The sequence below is a fragment of the Rhipicephalus microplus genome, chromosome 7, assembly GCF_043290135.1.
Source record: "Rhipicephalus microplus isolate Deutch F79 chromosome 7, USDA_Rmic, whole genome shotgun sequence".
NCBI classification, from domain to species: domain Eukaryota; kingdom Metazoa; phylum Arthropoda; class Arachnida; order Ixodida; family Ixodidae; genus Rhipicephalus; species Rhipicephalus microplus.
Genome location: NC_134706.1, coordinates 16,184,176 through 16,203,534, shown reverse-complemented (window position 1 = coordinate 16,203,534; position 19,359 = coordinate 16,184,176). Strand labels below are relative to the sequence as shown.

Genomic DNA, 19,359 nt, shown 5'->3' with positions numbered 1-19,359 from the left:
TGGGGGGGGGGGGGGGGGGTGCAAAAGTGTCCCTTTTGCATCTGCGAACGTCTATGATCTTGGCCTTCACAATACAATTGATGAACTAAATGAGGAGAATCTCACTGCGCAGATCTTGAGGCTTTCAATAACGGGGCCACAAGATTCCTGAGAGGCAGCTGCATTGCCTATATACAAGCGCCACTTGTCGGGGTCCCCTGTCTAGGGAAGCTGAATAAAATAGGTCGAATCTGAACCGAGAAACATTCATACAGCATACAGGGTGTTTCAAGAAATGTGTCCAATATTCTTTGAAAATCAGCAAAAGGCGCTATTTGCTCACTGTCTTCGGCGTTGCCTTTTTTTTTTTTTGTAGCGACAGGCATCTTGAGAGGGTTGAAGAGATCATTGGGAACAGTAATCAGGAAAGTTAAAATTAATCAGCTTTTAATTAGTGGAGTTTAACAGACAAGTCAAATGATAGAATTGAAGCCCTTCGTGCGAAGCACTCATTGTCGATTTGAGATTTCGGAAAAACAGCCTGTAGTAATAACAGTGAATGATGACAAAAAAAAATGCAACGCTGAAGACAGCGAGCAAATAGCGCCTTTTGCTGTTTTTTAAAATATTAGACACATTTTTTGAAACACCCTGTATAACGAGGGCCAAAGAATAGCACGAGAGCCTTTATTAAAGAAAAAAAATAATAACCCACCAGAAGGCCCACGATATGGTAGTAAGGCTAAACCTTACTAGACAGTTATAGTTTGCCATTATCGTGATATCGGAGGTTAAGGGCATGGCGTTACCGTGCAGCGAACGTTCGTTGAGGACAGCGTCTTATAGTTTAGCGGGATAGCGTTTACGTGGTTTACGTGGCCCAGCTAGAATGGTGGCGCCACCTATGGAATGGTTAATAAGCTAAAAACAGTGAATAGGAAAAGAAAACGAGAGTGTTTATGCCACCGCGCGAAGCATTGTTACAAGTTTTATTTAGTAATATTAGAAGTAAATAAATATGAGCCACGCACCAAATGCGGAAACATATATTACATATTACATATACATTCGATATTACGAAATACGGGGGGGGGGGTATGTTTCCTCCAAGTTTTCGAAAGAGGGGGGATGCGCAATGTCTGCACCGTGCATTGGCCATAAAGAAAGAAGAAGACTTTATTTCTCTATGCATTGGCTTAATAGTCTACACCCACACCCCCAACCCTGAAGGGCGAAATTTCGTGGGAGCGCCTCCTGAGGAAATAAAAAGAAGTGAACCCCGCAACGGTCGCCAGCAGAGTGGGGCACCTCAGCAGTGGTTCTCAAGGGAAGGGAAAAGGGAGGATTAAAAGAGATGGAAAGAAATGTAAAGACTGTAAGACAATTAGAGAAGTTCGCGGACTGGGCCCCGATCAACCAAGAGTCTCCCTGAAGAAAAATGGCGCAAAGTAGCTCCGTGGTCACCTCCCACCGCCTTTGTAGCTACACTTGTCTTTTACAGCGGAGGAGGATAGCGCACGGTACGTAAATTTACGAGAAATAAGAATACGTTCCCGTAAGATAAAATACGTACGATTGTACGTCGTTATTACAACGGCTACAAATACGTCATGGCCGCCATAATTTTAACGGCACCGTTGCACTACTACAATCACGGAGGAAAGACCTTTCCTTCCTCCGTGACTACGATGATGATAGTTATAGTGCGACAACAAAACGACGACACAGAGACAAGAAGGACACGAAAGACACGAGCGCTATGTCCTTCTTCTCTCAGTGTCGTCATTTCGTTCTCGCGCTATAACTATCGTCATGCCATACCAACTAGCCCAAGCTGCCACACTTCTACGTTGCACTACTGTAGTTGAACGGAGGAAAGAGGTTCTGGGCACCCTTTAAAAACTTTTTTTTTTAATGTTGCTTCCAATGTAAACCAACGTTTATGGAACTAGGGTAGTTCATTTACGTTGTAACTATAAATCAACGTTTGTGCAAACGAGTTTGGTAAACGCCGACTTATCGGGAAATGTCAGGTTTTCGCTTGACCACCCAACATGCGTTATTTCCGCGCACTTTCCCGCGCCTGTTTTCTCTTGTACAGAGAAAGCGCTGCTGCTTGTACGAATGAGTTCGTTTTGTGTGCTGTTTGTTGTGTGACACTGCGGCGTTTTCCGGCGCCGGAATGGGCGACGTATTTTGCCTCGTGATATTACAAAACGGCAACCGGCGAAAGCTGAAGCTGGCGACGGGGACCTACGCCGAGTTCCTGGAGAAACTCGCCGCGATCGTGCATCTCGATCTCGGAAACACGCTGGTACATTTTTCCGTGCACCCTCTGCATGCTCCAGCTTCTATGACGCGATCGTAGTGGGGAGGTGAACGAGACGCTTAGAGTGAACGCGTACAGCGTAAGTGCAGCCGTATTGCCTGTCAGTGCAGTAGATTGTAAAACTGGGCTGTATGAATACTTGTTTGATGTATGCAGCGTTAAAAACGGAGATGTGATATTCGGAGTGCCCGCCTTGATGAAGCAGCGGCTAGGGTGCTTGGTTGCTGATTCGAAGGTAGTGGGTTCGAACCCAGTGGTGGCGGTCGCATTTCGATCGGCGTACTGTGCAATGTCATGCATGTTAAGGAACACCAGATCGTCGAAATTTCTGGATCTCTGTACTAGGGCGTCTATAATAATCACCTCGTGGTTTTGGAACGTAAAACCGCGCACATTATTATAGTGAGCAGGACGAGCGCTGTTTCTTAACTGTACCATTTATTTCGAAAAAAATAACAAAAAATAGAAAAACAAATCCGAGCACAGCAGATGGGCGCATAAGGAAAGTAAAATATGTCATTTAACATCAAGACGGGTACATTCGTGCACAAAACGTGCGGAATACATACTTCATTTGCGAGATGGTGCCTGTCGTGTGCACTGTGCTTTTACGACTTATGTCTGTACACATCTTACATTGATTTGTGTCTGTGTGCACTCTGTTTTTTTTTTTTTAGCGTTGCATTAATCATGCTTGCCTCTCGTACTTGTAAACTACTTGAGCAAGTCATGCAAACTTAAGCCATCACTATCATGATGACAATAACATGACTCTCAAGCACCAATGTGGTTTTTACGAGGGACATCCAACTTGCCAGATTTAGTAGTGATGTACACGTAGTAATTGGCGGCTGTGAAGTTCATATAGCATTTCTAGATTTCTGAAAGGCATTGGAAGATATGGGCAGCTGCCATTGGTCTGCATTTCACTCCTCGATTCGGGTCTTCCAGCGATCTGATTCGTTGTTACGAGGTGTCATGGAAGAATCGAATGTACAGCTTTGATTCCGTAAAGAAATGCGTGCTACAGGATACTCCAGCTGCATTCTTCTAATTTCTCTTAAAGGTTCCTGCATTTACTGATCATGTGGAAGAAGAAAACAACTTTTTAAATGATGCACTGTGTGTCCGTATAATATACGGAACTTTCAAAAGAAAGATTGCCGTTAATTTAGAACATCGCTTATTATTTGTACAGCTGTGTTCAAGGCTCCAGCCTAAAAACTGCGGGCAAGACAAACTAGTGCTCTGAAAATTGTGATTAAAATTATGATACTCAAGTGCTCCACAAAAATTTTGCTCACAGAGTGAACCACTTCTGATAGTAGTGTGTGTTTTAAGGATACTTGTGAAGCGTTTTCGAGCCTGAAAAGAGAGGTGTGTGCTTGCTGGCCTAGTATGTAGTCATTACTTGGACTACTTTGAAAGTTCATCGCTATTTTACATTGGAATTTTAGTGTTTGTTAGATTGGGTTCACATACATGATAGAGGACGCATGTTGCATTTGTTCCTTTTTGTGTGTCACTTGTAAAATTCGATTATCAGTTAAACGGAATCTTTTTTCCAGCAATGTATCCTTTGTATATTCTATATACCCTACTTGGCCTTTCACTAATTACTTCGAATATTGTTTCGCATCCCTATTTGTGTTGCTTTAACTGTATGCATTATATTGTCCGCGTTATGTATTTTCTGCGTGTATATTATTTTGCCCTTTCAGAATACTCTGTACCTCTGTCTCACACCTGCTATAATCTCTGTTCGAGACTGCAGTATTAATAAATAAATAAATAAAATAAAATGAATAAATGCTCTTGTGTCTGACATATTTTGACGAAAGCCACTTCAAGAATGAAACTCGTTATTCGTTATAAATCTACACATTCAATTCATTCTGAACTGCAAGCGTGAAATGAAACTAAGTTTTTGGTAGAATGAGTTGGCACTTGAACAAGTTAAAACACATGGCTTTCTTTCTGCCAGTTAGTAGTGCAGGTCTGGCAAACAGTGTGCAGCACAGTCATGAATGTGGTTTGACATTGTAACTGCTGTTTTAATGTAGCAAGAAAAGAAAATATAGCACAATGGAATAAACAGCCCACTGATTAAAACTAATAACGAAGGCATGTTTAGTGAATTGATTCGTATTCTATGGATAGAACTTCCTTTCTTTTTTAAGAAGCAAAATGTGATTTCCTGTCCCGAACAGATCCAGATGTTTGACAGCGACCTGGATGACTTTGTGGACCTGGCACCTGAAGACGACATTCCAAACAAAGCAAAGCTGCGTGTCGTCTCAAGGAGCACTTCAATTCTGTGCAACGCAGCAGCGGTTGCTGCCGGTCAGAATGTTGCTCCCAGTTGTTCTCAAGACTCGTGAGTGTTGTTCAATATCGGTGATTCAAAAATCATTCAGTCACAGTGTTGACATCATTACCACCATCTCTGTACATATGATGTAAGCACTAGTGTCTTACTTTCAACCAAAGACATTGCAATACACTTGTGTAGTGAATGAAATTTAAAATAGCTTTCTGTTGGATCCGTGCGTTTGACAAAAGGTTGGATTGGATGTGATGTTTTGTATCACTGCTGATAATCATTGTACTTTTTACCATGAGAACACCCCTAGATCAGGGATAGCCACCATACCCAGTCACTGATTCATAGACGAATATTTTTGTTCGTTAAAGTCGCAACAAACCATCATAAAAGATCAGTATGAGTTTTTTTTTTTTTCTTTTTTTTTTCACAATTGTAAAGCTAGCTTTTCTGCGATACACCGAGCCCTACTCATTGCAGCTAGTCATTGTGAACAGCGAGTTCGAATCCAGTTTGTTTGCTTGCGATGTGTCTTGGAAGATGAACCCTAAATACTCTTGATATAAGCACACCTAATAAACAAGCTCTAGCACCTGCAAACTATGACGTCTCGATTTGAGACGTGAATGGCACCACCATAAGGTGGGCAAACGTGCAGTGCAAGGAAGCACTCTTGTAGATTATAAAAACGGTCTATTATGAAGACTGCCTTTAAAGGCTGAAATTTGTAACCTACGGGATGAGTTTGTTCATTTGAATGTGTCTACATTGTGTACAGACGTGGAGGCTGCAATTTAAAACTGCGGAGATCGCAGACTCTCCAACTGTCTGCATTGTCACATTGTATCTCTTTGAGCACATGCAAACAAAATTGCAAATGGAGAGTTAGGAGATCCCCAGGTACCTTCTCACCAGGGGCCTTGAAGGAACACAGTTATTGTCGGTACCACTGCTTCTCACCATCTACAGTTCGCTAATGGTGTTCAGTTGTGAAATTCGGTGAAGTCAATAGAAACATTGCCCGTGCGGCTTCGCATAGCTTTCTTGGGATGTAATACTAAGTGCCTTGGAATTATTGCTATGTGAACTTGACTAATTCGTAGACAGTTCATCATAGTTCTGAAGGGGATGATTGGCAGGGCTTAGACGAATCCATTTGTTTCGTACTAGCTCCGTCATAGTGATGGGTTGTGCACTAATCACAATTTTCTTGTAAGTCATATGTCTTTAATTATTGTATCTGTAACCACTGCTATTTGTGGTGGCAAAGCAACGTGGAAAAGCCCATGCAGATGTGATCGCCTGTTTCAATCTGAACTCGTGCAGGCTACTTGCCCACTCTTCTGCACCAATAAATAGTGAAATTGGCTCACTTTTGTGACATCTCTTGTTGAGGAGAAAGTGTTGGGCATGCTTTAACGTGTCCTCATTATTGAAATCAGCTCTTTGCCCAATCATGCCTGCAAAGCCTTTTCCCCCAAAATTTGAGAGTGAATCGTAGAAACATTGCAAGATAGTAACAAGTGTGTTGCTATAGAACCATGAGGATGTCAATGTATGAAGTTAGCATAAGCGTCAGTTTAAATCTTATTGGCCATGCAGCACATGACGGCATCATAAATTAGATGTAGAAGGCCGATTTTTTTTGTTCTGATGCTGTCGTGTACTCACTTTACTTGCCGAACACATGCATGCAAATGCTATATGGACACTGAGCAAGAGATGTGAAATACTGCACAAAAGTTATCCGCTATTTTTATGGATCGAACAGCGATGTGGCCCTTACAGTACTGTAACCAACGTGTGAGGTGTATTGTAGTATATTATATGTTGGGTTTAGTGGCATAAAATTGATGTAGGCATGTTTTGCTAGGCACAGTACGCATTCCCCTTTGCGCTGCGAAACTGTCGGAAGAATATGTCGTGCATGTGCTCCTCCAAGTGAAACGAGTAAACATCTTGCTAGGTACTGACATTATACAGTGGCCACGGTAAACACTTGTCTCGTTTCATGTGCCTTGAAAGCGTAACACTCCAAATCACACCGTGTTTCTGGCATATTTCCGGTACTATGCTGAGCAGTGTTATCACACGCTTGGCCTTTGGGAAAAACTGCCCATTAATATATTTAGGTGTTTAATATAAAATGAATGCCATTACTGTAATAGAGTTTACAAATTTTCTATGTGTGAGCTGCAAGCGTTTTACTGTGTTGATTGCTTGCCCTTAAGTAGATTAATGTGTCTTTGGCCAGATCGTTCTCACTCATGTTAGTTGTAGCAATCATGTTAGCTTTTATTCTCCATTGCCCAGTCAATTTACATTTTGGTTAGTCTACCTGGCATGTTCCATTGCAAAGCATGTGTCGAAACTCATTCTTTCTGTACTGATCTATATCCTACATGTTGTGCCTTATCAAACACAAGGGCTGCGGCATTTCACTATTGTAACCTCTAAATCTTCAGAGGCTCTGTGAAAGCCTGTATCCAGGGGCTCTTGTTTGTTGTTAACTATTGTTGAGATAAAATTATGCAGCGGGGCTGTTAAGGTGCTCATGCAGCACATTCGAATATCAGATGCAATGTGTAAAAACTGGTGTTTACATTGCAGGACAGGGCTCCTGTTTCTAGACCAGAAAATTAATTTTTGATATTTGCAGTTGTGCAATCCAGCCGGCTCCGATCCGCGAACAAGGGGAAGTTGTGTTGCAAGCATGTGAAGCAGCAATTCAAGAAGATGGCAGCGATGCAATGGAGACATCTCAAGCTTTGCTGTGAGCTGACAATACATTAAAACTTTAGCTCTTTTTCTACAGTTTCAAATGGGTCTGCTGTAAGGCATATTGTATGTTGTATATGTAGCAGAGCATTTGCATGTGCAGTCATACTGCTCGCCCTTATTTTTCTTTATTATTATTACAATATTGGATATAGAAATTGGTCGAATTCTTGAAAAATATGTATTTTTGAAGTTCTGAACATCATTTTGGCAAAAAATAGTGCACCATGTGTTTGTAGCAGCTCAGTACAACATACAACTGCACTGATAAACTGTTCCTCTGCTGGTTACCATGTTAAAGCCAAGCATAATAAATTTGCATTGTGTTGCTTGCCTTTCCAAGCAACCACAGGCTTGTTCAATCATATTTTTGATGCATGTGCACTAGGAATAAAGGTTGCGCGAAGACTGAGATTACACAAGCTATCATTTGGGTTGAATATCCCGGCAGCAAATTCTCTTTCTATGCCTTTTTGAAAGGTTCAAATGTGTTGTCTTACAAAGTGCACAGGCAGTGTGTCCGTAATCCAAGAACATCTTTCAGCTCAAGGGCTCACTGCCTTCGAATATTGTCAAGTTCTGTGCGTGTGCCCTTACAGTGGGTCATTGACTCATGGTCCCATTGTGTTATGCAGGATCGTGACTCGAATCGAAGATGCACCATGTGCAGTTCTGTCTTATAGACAAATGAGCGGCAGTGACGAGGTGCAAATTGAGGACGCTGCCATCAGCCACGCGTCAATGCACGACAATGAGGATCATCTCAAGTTCCAGCTACCTCCATCCTTCGGCATCTGGTGTGACACTTTTTTGCGGAGCAAGCAGCCAGTCACTGCGAAGGTCAAAACGCACATTATTTCTCATCTCTTCAAGGCTTGCTACAGGATGACTTCGTAAGTGCATTAGTCTTGCACGTTTTTCCGTAAGGTCTGGAAAAATAAAACACCTTTTGACTATGGCATAAGTATTTTTGCATTGCATGTAACATTCCTTGACTAGGTTCAACAACAGAAACTAAAGTGGTCAATCGATCAAGTAGTGTGTGCTCAACAGGATTATTGCCGTCGTGTGTTGGACAGAGGTCCATGAATTTTTTTTTTTTTTTTGACAGATGTTCAACACCGAGGCTGTACAACAAAGTACTTGACTCGCTCGTGGCAAAGTACCCACATGTGATGGAAGGAAAGTACAACAGGGTAAGGTGATATCCTTAAGCAGTATTAGATAGCACGACACTACAACATCCTGGTACATTCAAAAACTGCAATTTTTCGCCCGTGTCACCAAATTTTGTGAATTGCTGAAAACGACATCAAATGGCCAGTCTTATCTGAAGCTTGGGTCTATTGTGAAGCACCAATGTTTGTTCGCTTGCTTCTCGCTTTGGCAGCGCCGCTGGTTGATCGCCTTGAGGAGCAGGTTCAAGAGCGAACGCGAGAACCTCACGGGGCCTTCAGCTGCTACAGTCGAAGCACAGGAAACGTCTGGACTCGACCTTTCACAACCTGATGCTGACGATGCATGCACCTACGCTCACACACAGCATGCGGTGAGTACACAGAGCAGCAAAGTTACCAGCAAAAATTAATAGTTTTGCCACTAGTTACATGAAGCAGAAAAGTAACCTTGTCAAAGTTACGTAAGCTATCAGTTTTTCAATTTTAACGAATTAACTTGTTACGGTCTCCATTGGTAAACAAATTCCTTCTTTGTTACTTGATGAACAGTAATTAAAGGGTTTTAAATGTAAAGTGGATATTATGTTTAGATTCATGCCAGAAACATTACCCTTTTTGAAATCAGTTATACATATCACTGTTTTGTTATTTTGAACACACTCAAACCCCGTAACAAAATTGACGGGTCGAACAATATTCATTTTGACGGAATTTCGTCACAGTAAAATTTTATCTACTGATCACAAAATGAGGTCAGATGTGATGAGTATGACCTGTCCTTTGGTTCGAGCAAGCGCACGTTTTGAACTCTCACTAACCGAGACGTACCTGGCTGCACACCGAGTGAACGTATTTTCTCGCATAACATAACACAAAAAATTAAGAACTATACTCGAGGTGCAGGTTATACATGAATTTCGTTGCACCAGTTGCCTTGACAGCACACCTTCCCAGTATTGCAAAAAAAAAGATGGCCTTGCAGTAATAAATGGGTATCTTTCTTCCATGGTTTATAGTTGAAAATGCCAGTTATATTCAAACTGTCTTCAGAGCATGCTGAGCATGAGCACTGTGAAGGAGTGTGCCAAAGCTTTGCTAGAGGCCAGCTGAAAACTTAGTGCTGAAGCTCCAGTGTTGTAAACAACGGGAAGGCCGTAATACTTTGTGCCGTTTTACGGGTTTATTGCATAAAATTTTAGCTGCGTACCTTCGGACAATAGCGAGTACGGTTGCCACAGTGCTTGTGGGGAACAGAAGCTCCGCTTTCAATTTGTGTTTACTGGCCGCGCACGTGCCTTAAAAACTGCGCCGGTGCTGTCACCGCGTCTACTGCAGCATTGTCCGCAATGTTGCAATAAGCAGCATTAATTTGACTCACTGGGCATTATACAGTAAAAGCTCGTTAATTCAACACCCGTTAATTTGGATAATTCGGATGGCTCTATTGGTCCCGGCCAAAGTGCATGTTAATCTATGGGACCAAACCTTCGTTATTTCATCGGAATTCGGCTCTGCACCGCTTCATTCTTAATTGGGACAAATGCTGACGGCTGCTGCTACACAAAAGTGTGATAAAGCAGCGCTGGCACCACTGGAGTGAAACCGAAAGCTGAGTGGCATCGCCATCATCATCAACTAGTGGGGGCGATCGCAGCGTCACCGAACGTCTGCGTCTTCTTTCTTCTCCACTCAGCGCCTCCGACGCCATTTTCCCTTATGTTGTCGTGTCGGAACCATCTCTTCTTGCGGAGTTCTCTTTTTCTTCCATTGTGACCGTATTTCATGCCACCACCATCGTGCGCTACAGTGATTCAACGCCGAAAAAGCGGCAGAACTACGACGCGAAGAACTTAGTGACTAAAGTGGAAATTTTGGAAGCACTGAAGAACGGCGAATCCCGACAGCAGGTTATGACCACGTACAACGTGAAGCAAAGCACGTTGGGAACGTACGTGAAAAATGAACAGATTCGACAAGCCTTCGAAAGCGAGAAGTTTCATGCCTCTAGAAAGCGATTGTGAACTGCATCTCATCCCCAGCTCGAAGAAGCTTTGCTCCGGTGGATCACTGACTATCGCAACGCGCATCTGCCTTTGAGCGGACCTCTCATCATGGCGCAAGGTGAGAAGTACGCTGAAATGATGAACATTGAATCGTTCAAAGCGTCAGAAGGGTGGTTTGCGAGGTTTCGAGAGAACTTTCACGAACTTGTCTTCAGGAGTGTGTGCGGCGAAAAGGCCACTGTTGACGAAAGCGTGATCACCGAGTGGAGAAATGTGAAGCTGCTGGAGCACATCGCCGCATATAAATCACGTGACGTGTTCAATGCAGATGAAACTGCTCTATCTTTCAGAGCTCTGCCCGACAAGACGGTGACTTTCAAAGGGGACGCGTGCATTGGTGGCAAGAAGTGCAAGCAAAGGATAACTGTGCTTCTTGCTGCCAATATAACTGGCACGGAGCTCTTGCCACTACTTGTCGTCGGGAAGGGGCTTAAGCCACGTTGTTTTAAAAACGTCAAATCCTTCCTGTCGCGTACACAGCGAGCAGGAAGGCATGGATGACATCGGACATTTTTCGCGGCTGCCTGCAGCAGTTGGACCGGCACTTCACGTCGAAGGACCGCAAGATAATTATGGTTTTTGACAACTGCAGTGCCCATAACTGTACAGTCGAACTGAAGAGCATCAAAGTAGTTTTTTTGTCGCCCAACACTACGTGTGCTCTTCAGCCGATGGACCAGGGTATCATTCACTACGTGAAGTCGAAGTACCGCAAGCACCTGCTAGAGTGAATGATCCTATGCTCAGAAGCTGGAAAGCTGTATCGAGTGGACTTACTTGGCGCAGTGCACATCATCGCCCTCGTGTGGAAAAACACTCCGCCGCAAGTCATCGCCAACTGTTTTCGGCACAGTGGTTTTGTGAGGCCCGAGCATGCAGCAGTAGCTGACAATGGCATCGAGGAGGTGTCAGCCGAGTCCACCGACGATGACTGACCGACTTTCGATGCTGTCCTTCCCACATATGTGACCCTTCAGGACTACATCGCGATTGATCATGGTGTCGCCACGAGTGGTCTCCTGACCGATCAAGAGATTATTAATGATGTCACGGGCGCCTATGAAGACCACGATTCCGACGAAGAATCATGCGAGGAGATACAGCCGCGACCTCATCGCACCTCACGGGAAGTCTCAGAGGCGCTGTTAATATTAGAGGACGCTTGCCTGAACACTCCCGAAAGCTTGCGTGCTGTTGGCCATTTGGAACAGTTAAGAAAAATTGTGATGTCAGCCGGAATCTGTGCGAAAACGCAGACGACAATTACAAAATACTTCAAATAAAGGTATGCTTCTGCAGCTTGATTTTAAATGTTGTTTTCCCTGTTCATTCGTTAATTCGGCATTCGGTTAATTCGGACAGTTTTTTTGGTGCCGTGAAAACCGAATTAACGAGCTTTTACTGTACATACAGATGAGGTTAAAGCTTGGACGAGTTGGTTCCCATACATAGTTAAATAACTCAGCGCAAAATGACAGGAAAGAAAAGCAGGAGACAGAACAGAGTGCTGACCAAAACTTCTTGGGGCAGCCACTCCTTCCCGAGAGAAAAAGACGGGGGGTGCGTGCTCGGCACCAGTAGTAGGATTTCACTATGTGTGTGAACAAAGCCGCCCAAGCTTTAACTTCAGAAAGCTTAATTTTTAGTAGAGAGGGCCCTTTTAGTTGTTTCTTTCATCCTTATCGCCTTCTCTGAGTCACCCTGATCTTCATCACCGTCTCTGTGTGCCGAGCACGCACCCAGTCTTTTTATCTCCGGAAGAAGTGGCTGCCCCTAGAAGTTTTGCTCAGTGTTCTGTTCTGTCTCCTTTTTTTTCTGTTTTCTGTCTTTTTTGCACTGAGTTATTTCATTATCTACAGATACATTGATGGTCCCCCATGGTTGCGTTGACTTCGCATTTGTGTTTGTGATCGCATTTGTGTTCTGCTAAAAAAAATGGCACCTTAAAAATTGGTTGTCGGTCCCTTTAAGTTGTGCCTGACTGAAGTTACTCTTGAAGACTGGCACAAAAATCACAAGTGTAAAGTAGTAGACTCCTCTTACCAGTTTACACCTGCAGGATTTAGTATGTACTATATTACATTTATGTGACTTTTTTTTGCTTTTCACTGCTTGCGAGCCAGAAGACACAATTGAGTTCATCGGCCTATTCACCTGGTTGCGAGGACAAGTCAGTTCACGAGGAACATCTCGGCGAGTTCACAAATGCATCTGCTCATGGTGCTGAGACCTATATAGCCGACACCTTGCCCTTGGACTCCATGTGCCCTGTGTCCGACTCAGTGGAATGTCTGGAATCTGAGGACGATGAGGAATCGATGGATTGTCCGAACCATTCCGACGGCTTGCTGGAGGACGAGACCGTGTCCAGCCTGCTTCGAAGCTGTACTGACGAAAAAGCGTCAGAGGCACTGATGGCACAGCAAGAAAGTCAGGCTTCTCTGGATGAAAGTGAAAGCTGTGATGAACCAACAGAGGAAATCGGGTACTGTTAAAAAAAATTCTTATTGTCACGTGACAATAGCATAGTTACTCTAACTACAGTCAGGTAAAGCTTTAGAAGGCAGCGGTATTTTCACGTGCACCAAAAAGTGCTCATTCTAAACTCATGTGTTTAGACAGACGGTCGGCGACTCTGGCTCAAGAACACCATCGAGGACTGGACCCAGACAATTTCTTTAGCTGCAGAGGAAATTGCCTGCTGCACTTCAGTCGTATGTGCAGGACCTCTTTTGCCTTACAAAGTTGTATTCAACTATGGTTACATTGGCATAATCTCATTAAGGGGACTGGTTTTCAATCATTACCTTCAGGTGCTTCAGTCAAACCCAGATGTGTCAAACTTGGAATGCATTACAAAACAGTTCTATACAGGGGTAATACGATATATAAGGTATCTTATGCTGGCAGAAATCGGTAGTTCGACGGAAACCCGTTTGTTCAGGAACAGACATGAAGACGATTAAAACAACACACTGATTACAAATATAAGCAAATAAAGGCACGACGTTTTGGCTCCCCGTACGGGAGCCTTGTTCACAAATGAAAAATGACTAGATTAGCGGTCTGGTACAGGGGCCGGTACGGGGGCCGGAACGTTCTGCTTTCATTTGAGTTTATTCGTGGTCAGTGTGTGGCTTTCAATTGCCTTCATATCTTATGGTGCATTTACTCACATATAAATGCACTCACTTAATAAACACATGCCCGAGTTTAGTAGTCAGAATTGGGATCTTTCTTTTTTATCCTGCACAGGGGGGTAAACACACACTCCACTTTTATCCGCCACAGTCTCGCGAACTGGTATACGGCGCCTTTTTGTTGTAGCGTTCTCTTTTTTTTCTATTGTACCGACACCCCCCAAATCGACTCCCCCTCCTTGCTCCCGCATGTGATACTTTGTATTCGTGTGCTGCACGGCCCTTTCTTATGGCAAGATCATTGCTGTAGCTCAGTTGGTAGTGCATTGAATGTGTGTCGAAGGGGGCAGATTCAACCTCAGCCAGCATCAAGTTATCTTTTTGTCCACTTAACTTTCTCCAAATTTATATTGCAGTTAGTGCAAATAATATACCTCTGCTCTCCCTGACATTACTGTCTGTTAGTCCTCGTTAATTAACCAGCAAGCCATCTTATGACCACAGGCACCAGCAGAAGTTTCAGTTTATTGCCTTGTGTTGCTTTGAGGTGGCGCAGAAACGTTAGTGTATTGGAATCTCTAATAAGCATGCCTCATTAGACTGATAAAAAACGGTGTTTCCTGGACGTCAAGTTCCGGGAAGTCAACTAGTTCACTATATCGAGAATTTCGTGGCATTGAAGTTTATTATATAGGGCTTTCACTGAGTCCCTTTAGCAGATTACTGCGAGTTGAAATTTGCATGAATTTTCACCACAGCATTTTTCATAGTTTATGCATAGCATCAGGGCGAAAAATTCGCACTTGGTGAGCTACGTTATTGGTGTGTGTCTATTCCTGCAGGCCTTCAGAAAGTAAACCAACCACAGAAGCGGTGCGCAGTGCGTTTCATAAAAATCCACTTGTGTCTAATGGCGAGGCAAAGACAATAAAGGTAAGTAGTTTTTTTTTTTTTTTTGCAGTAAATTCAAATAATACAATAGTTGTGTTAACCTTTAGAATAGATCTATATTTCTGGGTGAACTTCAAAAGACCCTTTACATCCCGAATTATGTTAACTTCGAAGTAGTTTCAAGAACTACCCTTTTCTCGTTGCGTATCTTGCATTGGCATAATGCAGTCCCAGGTCTGACACTCATGAGCGAACAGGCTGCATGTTAGGACTGCAGGCACGCTTTCTTAAACTCCAGTGGCGCCGTAGGTTTCTCCGAGCCAGCAAAGTGACATTGAGTGCCAATATCGGAAATCGGGCACAGATTTACGGAAGCGAGAAGCGTAGAAGAAAGAAGCAAAAGGAAAATGCCAGTGCCGAGAGCTAGACACAGGACGCTCAAAGTAACAAATATACAAAAACACTAGAAAGGAGATTACGAGAGAGAAAAGGATATCAAATTTCAGAATCACATGAAAACAGAATATAGTGAATAAACACAGGGGAAACTTGGCTGAACCAGTGCTCCACAGTTTGTACAGCTTTCGCTTGTAATGTAACGTAGTTCTTTTTTTATAATAAAAGGTTGCATTCTTCTGAGCCTGGAAAACATGCCATCAAACTAGCTTCAATTTTTTAAGACTTACCGAATGAAGTGACGTCATTTTTGTTTCTAAAGAGTACCACACCAAGTGGAAACAAACGTTAGCTAAGAAGAATATTCGTTTGGTATACATAAAGAAAAAGTTTTGCAAAGTACAAAAGAAAGCTTTCTTTTCTGCCTTCAGCTTATGGCTTTTACTTGTAATGTTGCTAGGTAAAATAGCATTGTGGTGCCACATCTGTGCATGGTGTAAGAATGCTACATATGACTGCCTTTACAGTATAAAATTTATGCAGTGTTTGTGCATTAAACTGACCTGATAATTTACAATGCTGGCCGTTTTATACAAATACAGAGGAAACCTACATTAAGTCAGTGGAAGTATTTTTTTTTTTCAGGTACAGAGAAAGTGTCTTTATTGGACCATTAACAAGTCATAAGGCTCACTCCTCTGTGAAGATAACTTCCAACTAAAAGACCCTATTTACCAAGCTCCTTATTACTTCAGATCTAGTATATGAAGGAAGGCCAGGAGGGGGGGGGGGGGTTAAATACAGCTTTCTTTCTTGTCTATGGTTTTCTTTTAATTATTTGTCCTGACAACCAACAGGTGTTTTTGTTTAAAGTCTGTTGCATTCATGAGGAACTAGTGTAAACAGCATTGAACTTCAGTCCTGACACACTGGCTGGCTGTCTGTATCCACAACTTCAAGCAGAAGTTTCTGTGCAACACTTCATGGTGCCTTGCCAGCACGGTGGTCTGGTGGTTGTTGTGATGCGAGTTTTTACACCCGAGCATTGCGGGATCAAATCCTGGTTGCAGAAGTCACATTTGGATGAAATTGAAATGATGAAGGTTCATGTACATTCATTTAGTGCATGTTAAAAAAACCCCAGGTGGTCTAGCTTTCCTTCTAATATTGTCAAAATACCCCAGAAATTGTTTTAAATTACAGTACTCTCAGTAAACAGAACTCGAAGGTACCGGGAAAACATGTTTTTAACAGGAGTTCCGTTTATGAAAGATGAACATGGGTGTTTAACACAAGCCAGAAACCAAATGTGGCACAGGCAATTGTTTCGTTTAGGTAGTAGATTTCTATTTACCAAGAGTCTGCTGTAATTATACGGTACTTTCATAAACAAACGAGGACGCCTCAAACAGGCAGGGCTGCGCAGCATCTTGCGGAACAGCTAGAAATCTTCAGTTGCTTGTCGTTCACAGTACTTTCTCAACAGTTTTTTAAAATCATAGCTTTGTGCCTTGCGTCTCGTGTCGCATTCAGACTGTTTGACAACCACCATTCAAGAAATTGCGGTATGAAATTTGACAGTTGCCTTTGTGGCATCATGGTGGATTCTTCATATGTCATAAGGTTTTGTATGACCTTACACACGTCAAAAACGCAAGTTAATGCACTAGTGCATTAACTTGTTACTAGCGTATAGTTCTTTGATTGTTGCAAAAATTGAAACAGCTAGACACTCGGAAGACATGACTAGCATTTCATCCCTCTTTTTCACATTTTCAAAGACATTTTCAAAGTCCCAAACTAGCTATCACAACTTGAATCGCACTTGTCTACAGCGGTCGAATGCGTGGCTGTTGATGCTAGTGCCATCTGCAGCTGCCACCCTGTGTTAGCTGCAAGATTCTGTTCATGCTTGCATAATAGCACGAGGACCCAGTATGACCATGTTTGATACGATTACAGCATTGGGGCCTGCATACGTTCGCAAAATGCGGCGGCCAAACGGCGCTGTACACAAGTGTGATTCAGACTGTACGTAGCGGCAGTGCTGCATAGTGCATGCGTTTGGCTATTGTTACTGCTTTGTTTAGTAATGGGAGCTAATATAGTGTATAACAAAAAAAAACGAGACTAAACTTCCACTTTTTCATTTTATGGTATTCGGAAAACAGGTAGTTCTGAAGAACTGCGGGGAGCTGGAAAAAAATTCTGAGGGAAACAGGAATGGTCTCCCCCTTAAGGACAGAGCTTCACGGGCCACTGTTCTGCCAGGTGCTCTCCTGCATTCTCAATCCTCTCAGTGGTTTTCGAGACATGGGGCGTATTGATTTTGCCTTACAGTATTTCCAGAAAGTCTAAAAATATCTATTCAGTGGGTGCACTCATTCGTATTAGTTCGTTATTGCAGTGCGTGTGTGTGTGTATATAAGTTTAACTCGGCAGGTGACATAGTTTGTTTCAAATGACCCACTGATGATGGGAATTGCAAAATGGTATATGCTGTCATCTTTTGCACTAACTTCTAGCCTCTAGCACCATGTGTCAGTAAAGCAAGATCAGAGCACTATTTTAATATGCATTGAATAGCACCTGCATGCATCAGTAAAAACAAATTTTCAGTAAAACTTGCAAATTCGTTCATTGGCAGTCGCATTTCTCATCTTTTTTTGTGTGTATAGTATATGTCTTTTGTTTTGTGGTGAGTACTTCCGTTGATTTTGTACGTAGATTACATTTTTGTATTGATTTGTGTGCTACGTATATATACGGCCTGTTACCGTGCTGTTACGGGAGCGTAAGCCTTTGTCAGGTCACACGACCTTTAGCGTCTGCTTCCTTTTTGTTGTAAACAGGAGAAATAAAACTCAGTTCAATTCAATTTATGCAGCTTTTGTAGCGATGAGCAAAAAAAAAAAGAATGTGACACTGTGTGTTACTACGTTATTGGCCTACTGTAAAATTCAGTGCAAGTTTGCCTTGCCCTTTTCTTGAGATTTGAAATAGGCGCCGATAGCCGAGCAAGTGCCGACCTCCCCTCCCGCCTTTCTTTCTCTGTTTCTTTCTCTCTTTTTATTTTTTCTAAGATTGTGTTTTGCTACAAAATCCTGCAGCAGCAGCTCCTAGAAAACCAAGCTCTCAGTCTTTATATATGTGCATATCGAGGAAAAAATTACTGCCATGGAAAATTAAATTGGTCAGCTAAAGCAATGTAAGGAAAAACTAGCAGAGTACGAAAAAAACTGCCTAGGAATGACTCAGCAAATACTAGAACTGACAGCTAAGGTTGACGATCTGGAAAACAAAAGTCGTCGTAACAATCTCGTAATATTTGGGGTGACTGAAGAGCCTGATGAAGATTCAAAATCACTGAAAGAAAAGGTTCAACGAACTATTTTTACTAATATACTTGGTACTGTCGTAAAATCTGTTGAAAGCATCCACAGAGTAGGCAATCCTCGTAGCAAACGCCCACGATCAATTGTTCTACAACTTTTCAATTTCTCTGAGAAGTCTAAAATTCTCTCTTGCTGTACCAAATTAAAAGGCACAAAAATATCGATTTTGGAGGATTGTTCGAAAATAGTGAGAGATATGCGCAGTTGTGGCACTCTGCCGCAGACGAGAAAGCACATGGAGCGAAGGTGTCCCTCGTGTTTGACGAGCTAAAAGTCGATGGCAAAATGTTTGTCTGGGACCCTGTGCAGAACACCAGACTAGAAGCTGCTGCAGGGTACTCTTGACCAAAAGTAGCTACAAGGGCAAGACCTGACGTTCAGAAGGCGGATTGACAGGAGAAGACCAAAAACTTGAGAATCTTGTCCCAAGAAGTCCACTGCATTTGCTCGTCAAAGGTGGATGCACACGAACCTGTATCAGTGGGCCCGCTCTCTGGACAAGATACGTGAGCCAAACTGCTGGTGACCCATCTTCGAAGAACATTACGACATTCACGAACAGGACGACTTTGCTGATTGCTGAGGCAGTCAGCTGCAATGCTTCAGTTGTCTAGGCGGGGCAGGATTCTCAAGTTGTATCTGTCTATAGTGTTTATCAGGGACAGCTTCCTGTAGTTGCGTTTGAGTGTTCTATTGCAGGAATGGGAAATGACTCCACTTAAAGCCTTGCTGTTTTGTTCTTCTCATTTACAATTACTTTTATATTGTGCTAGACAGTACCATACACTTTCTTTTGATATTGTTGTGCTGTGGCAACACATGCTTGCGAGGAAAACCCACTAATTGAACATGCAGTGTGTACAGGCCATGGCATCAGTGTCCCTTCG

At 42.8% G+C, this 19,359-nt stretch overlaps 1 protein-coding gene across 2 annotated transcripts in view; it reads left to right on the top strand.

The window, feature by feature from the left end:
- The window catches only part of LOC119179373 (uncharacterized), a 44,888-nt gene that overhangs the window by 13,652 nt on the left and 11,877 nt on the right, over nucleotides 1-19,359 (top strand). Inside the window, exons 1-9 of one of the 2 annotated variants that reach the window (XM_075868762.1) lie at nucleotides 2,068-2,293; nucleotides 4,519-4,685; nucleotides 7,291-7,404; nucleotides 8,045-8,302; nucleotides 8,521-8,605; nucleotides 8,800-8,958; nucleotides 12,774-13,135; nucleotides 14,633-14,723; nucleotides 17,249-17,348. In XM_075868762.1, coding sequence (XP_075724877.1) covers nucleotides 2,162-2,293; nucleotides 4,519-4,685; nucleotides 7,291-7,404; nucleotides 8,045-8,302; nucleotides 8,521-8,605; nucleotides 8,800-8,958; nucleotides 12,774-13,135; nucleotides 14,633-14,723; nucleotides 17,249-17,348 — 1,468 coding nt within the window. In that variant the 5' untranslated portion in view covers nucleotides 2,068-2,161. Of the gene's footprint in view, nucleotides 1-2,067; nucleotides 2,294-4,518; nucleotides 4,686-7,290; nucleotides 7,405-8,044; nucleotides 8,303-8,520; nucleotides 8,606-8,799; nucleotides 8,959-12,773; nucleotides 13,136-14,632; nucleotides 14,724-17,248; nucleotides 17,349-19,359 lie in introns of those variants that run through there. The other variant, XM_075868764.1, reaches the window with a different exon arrangement.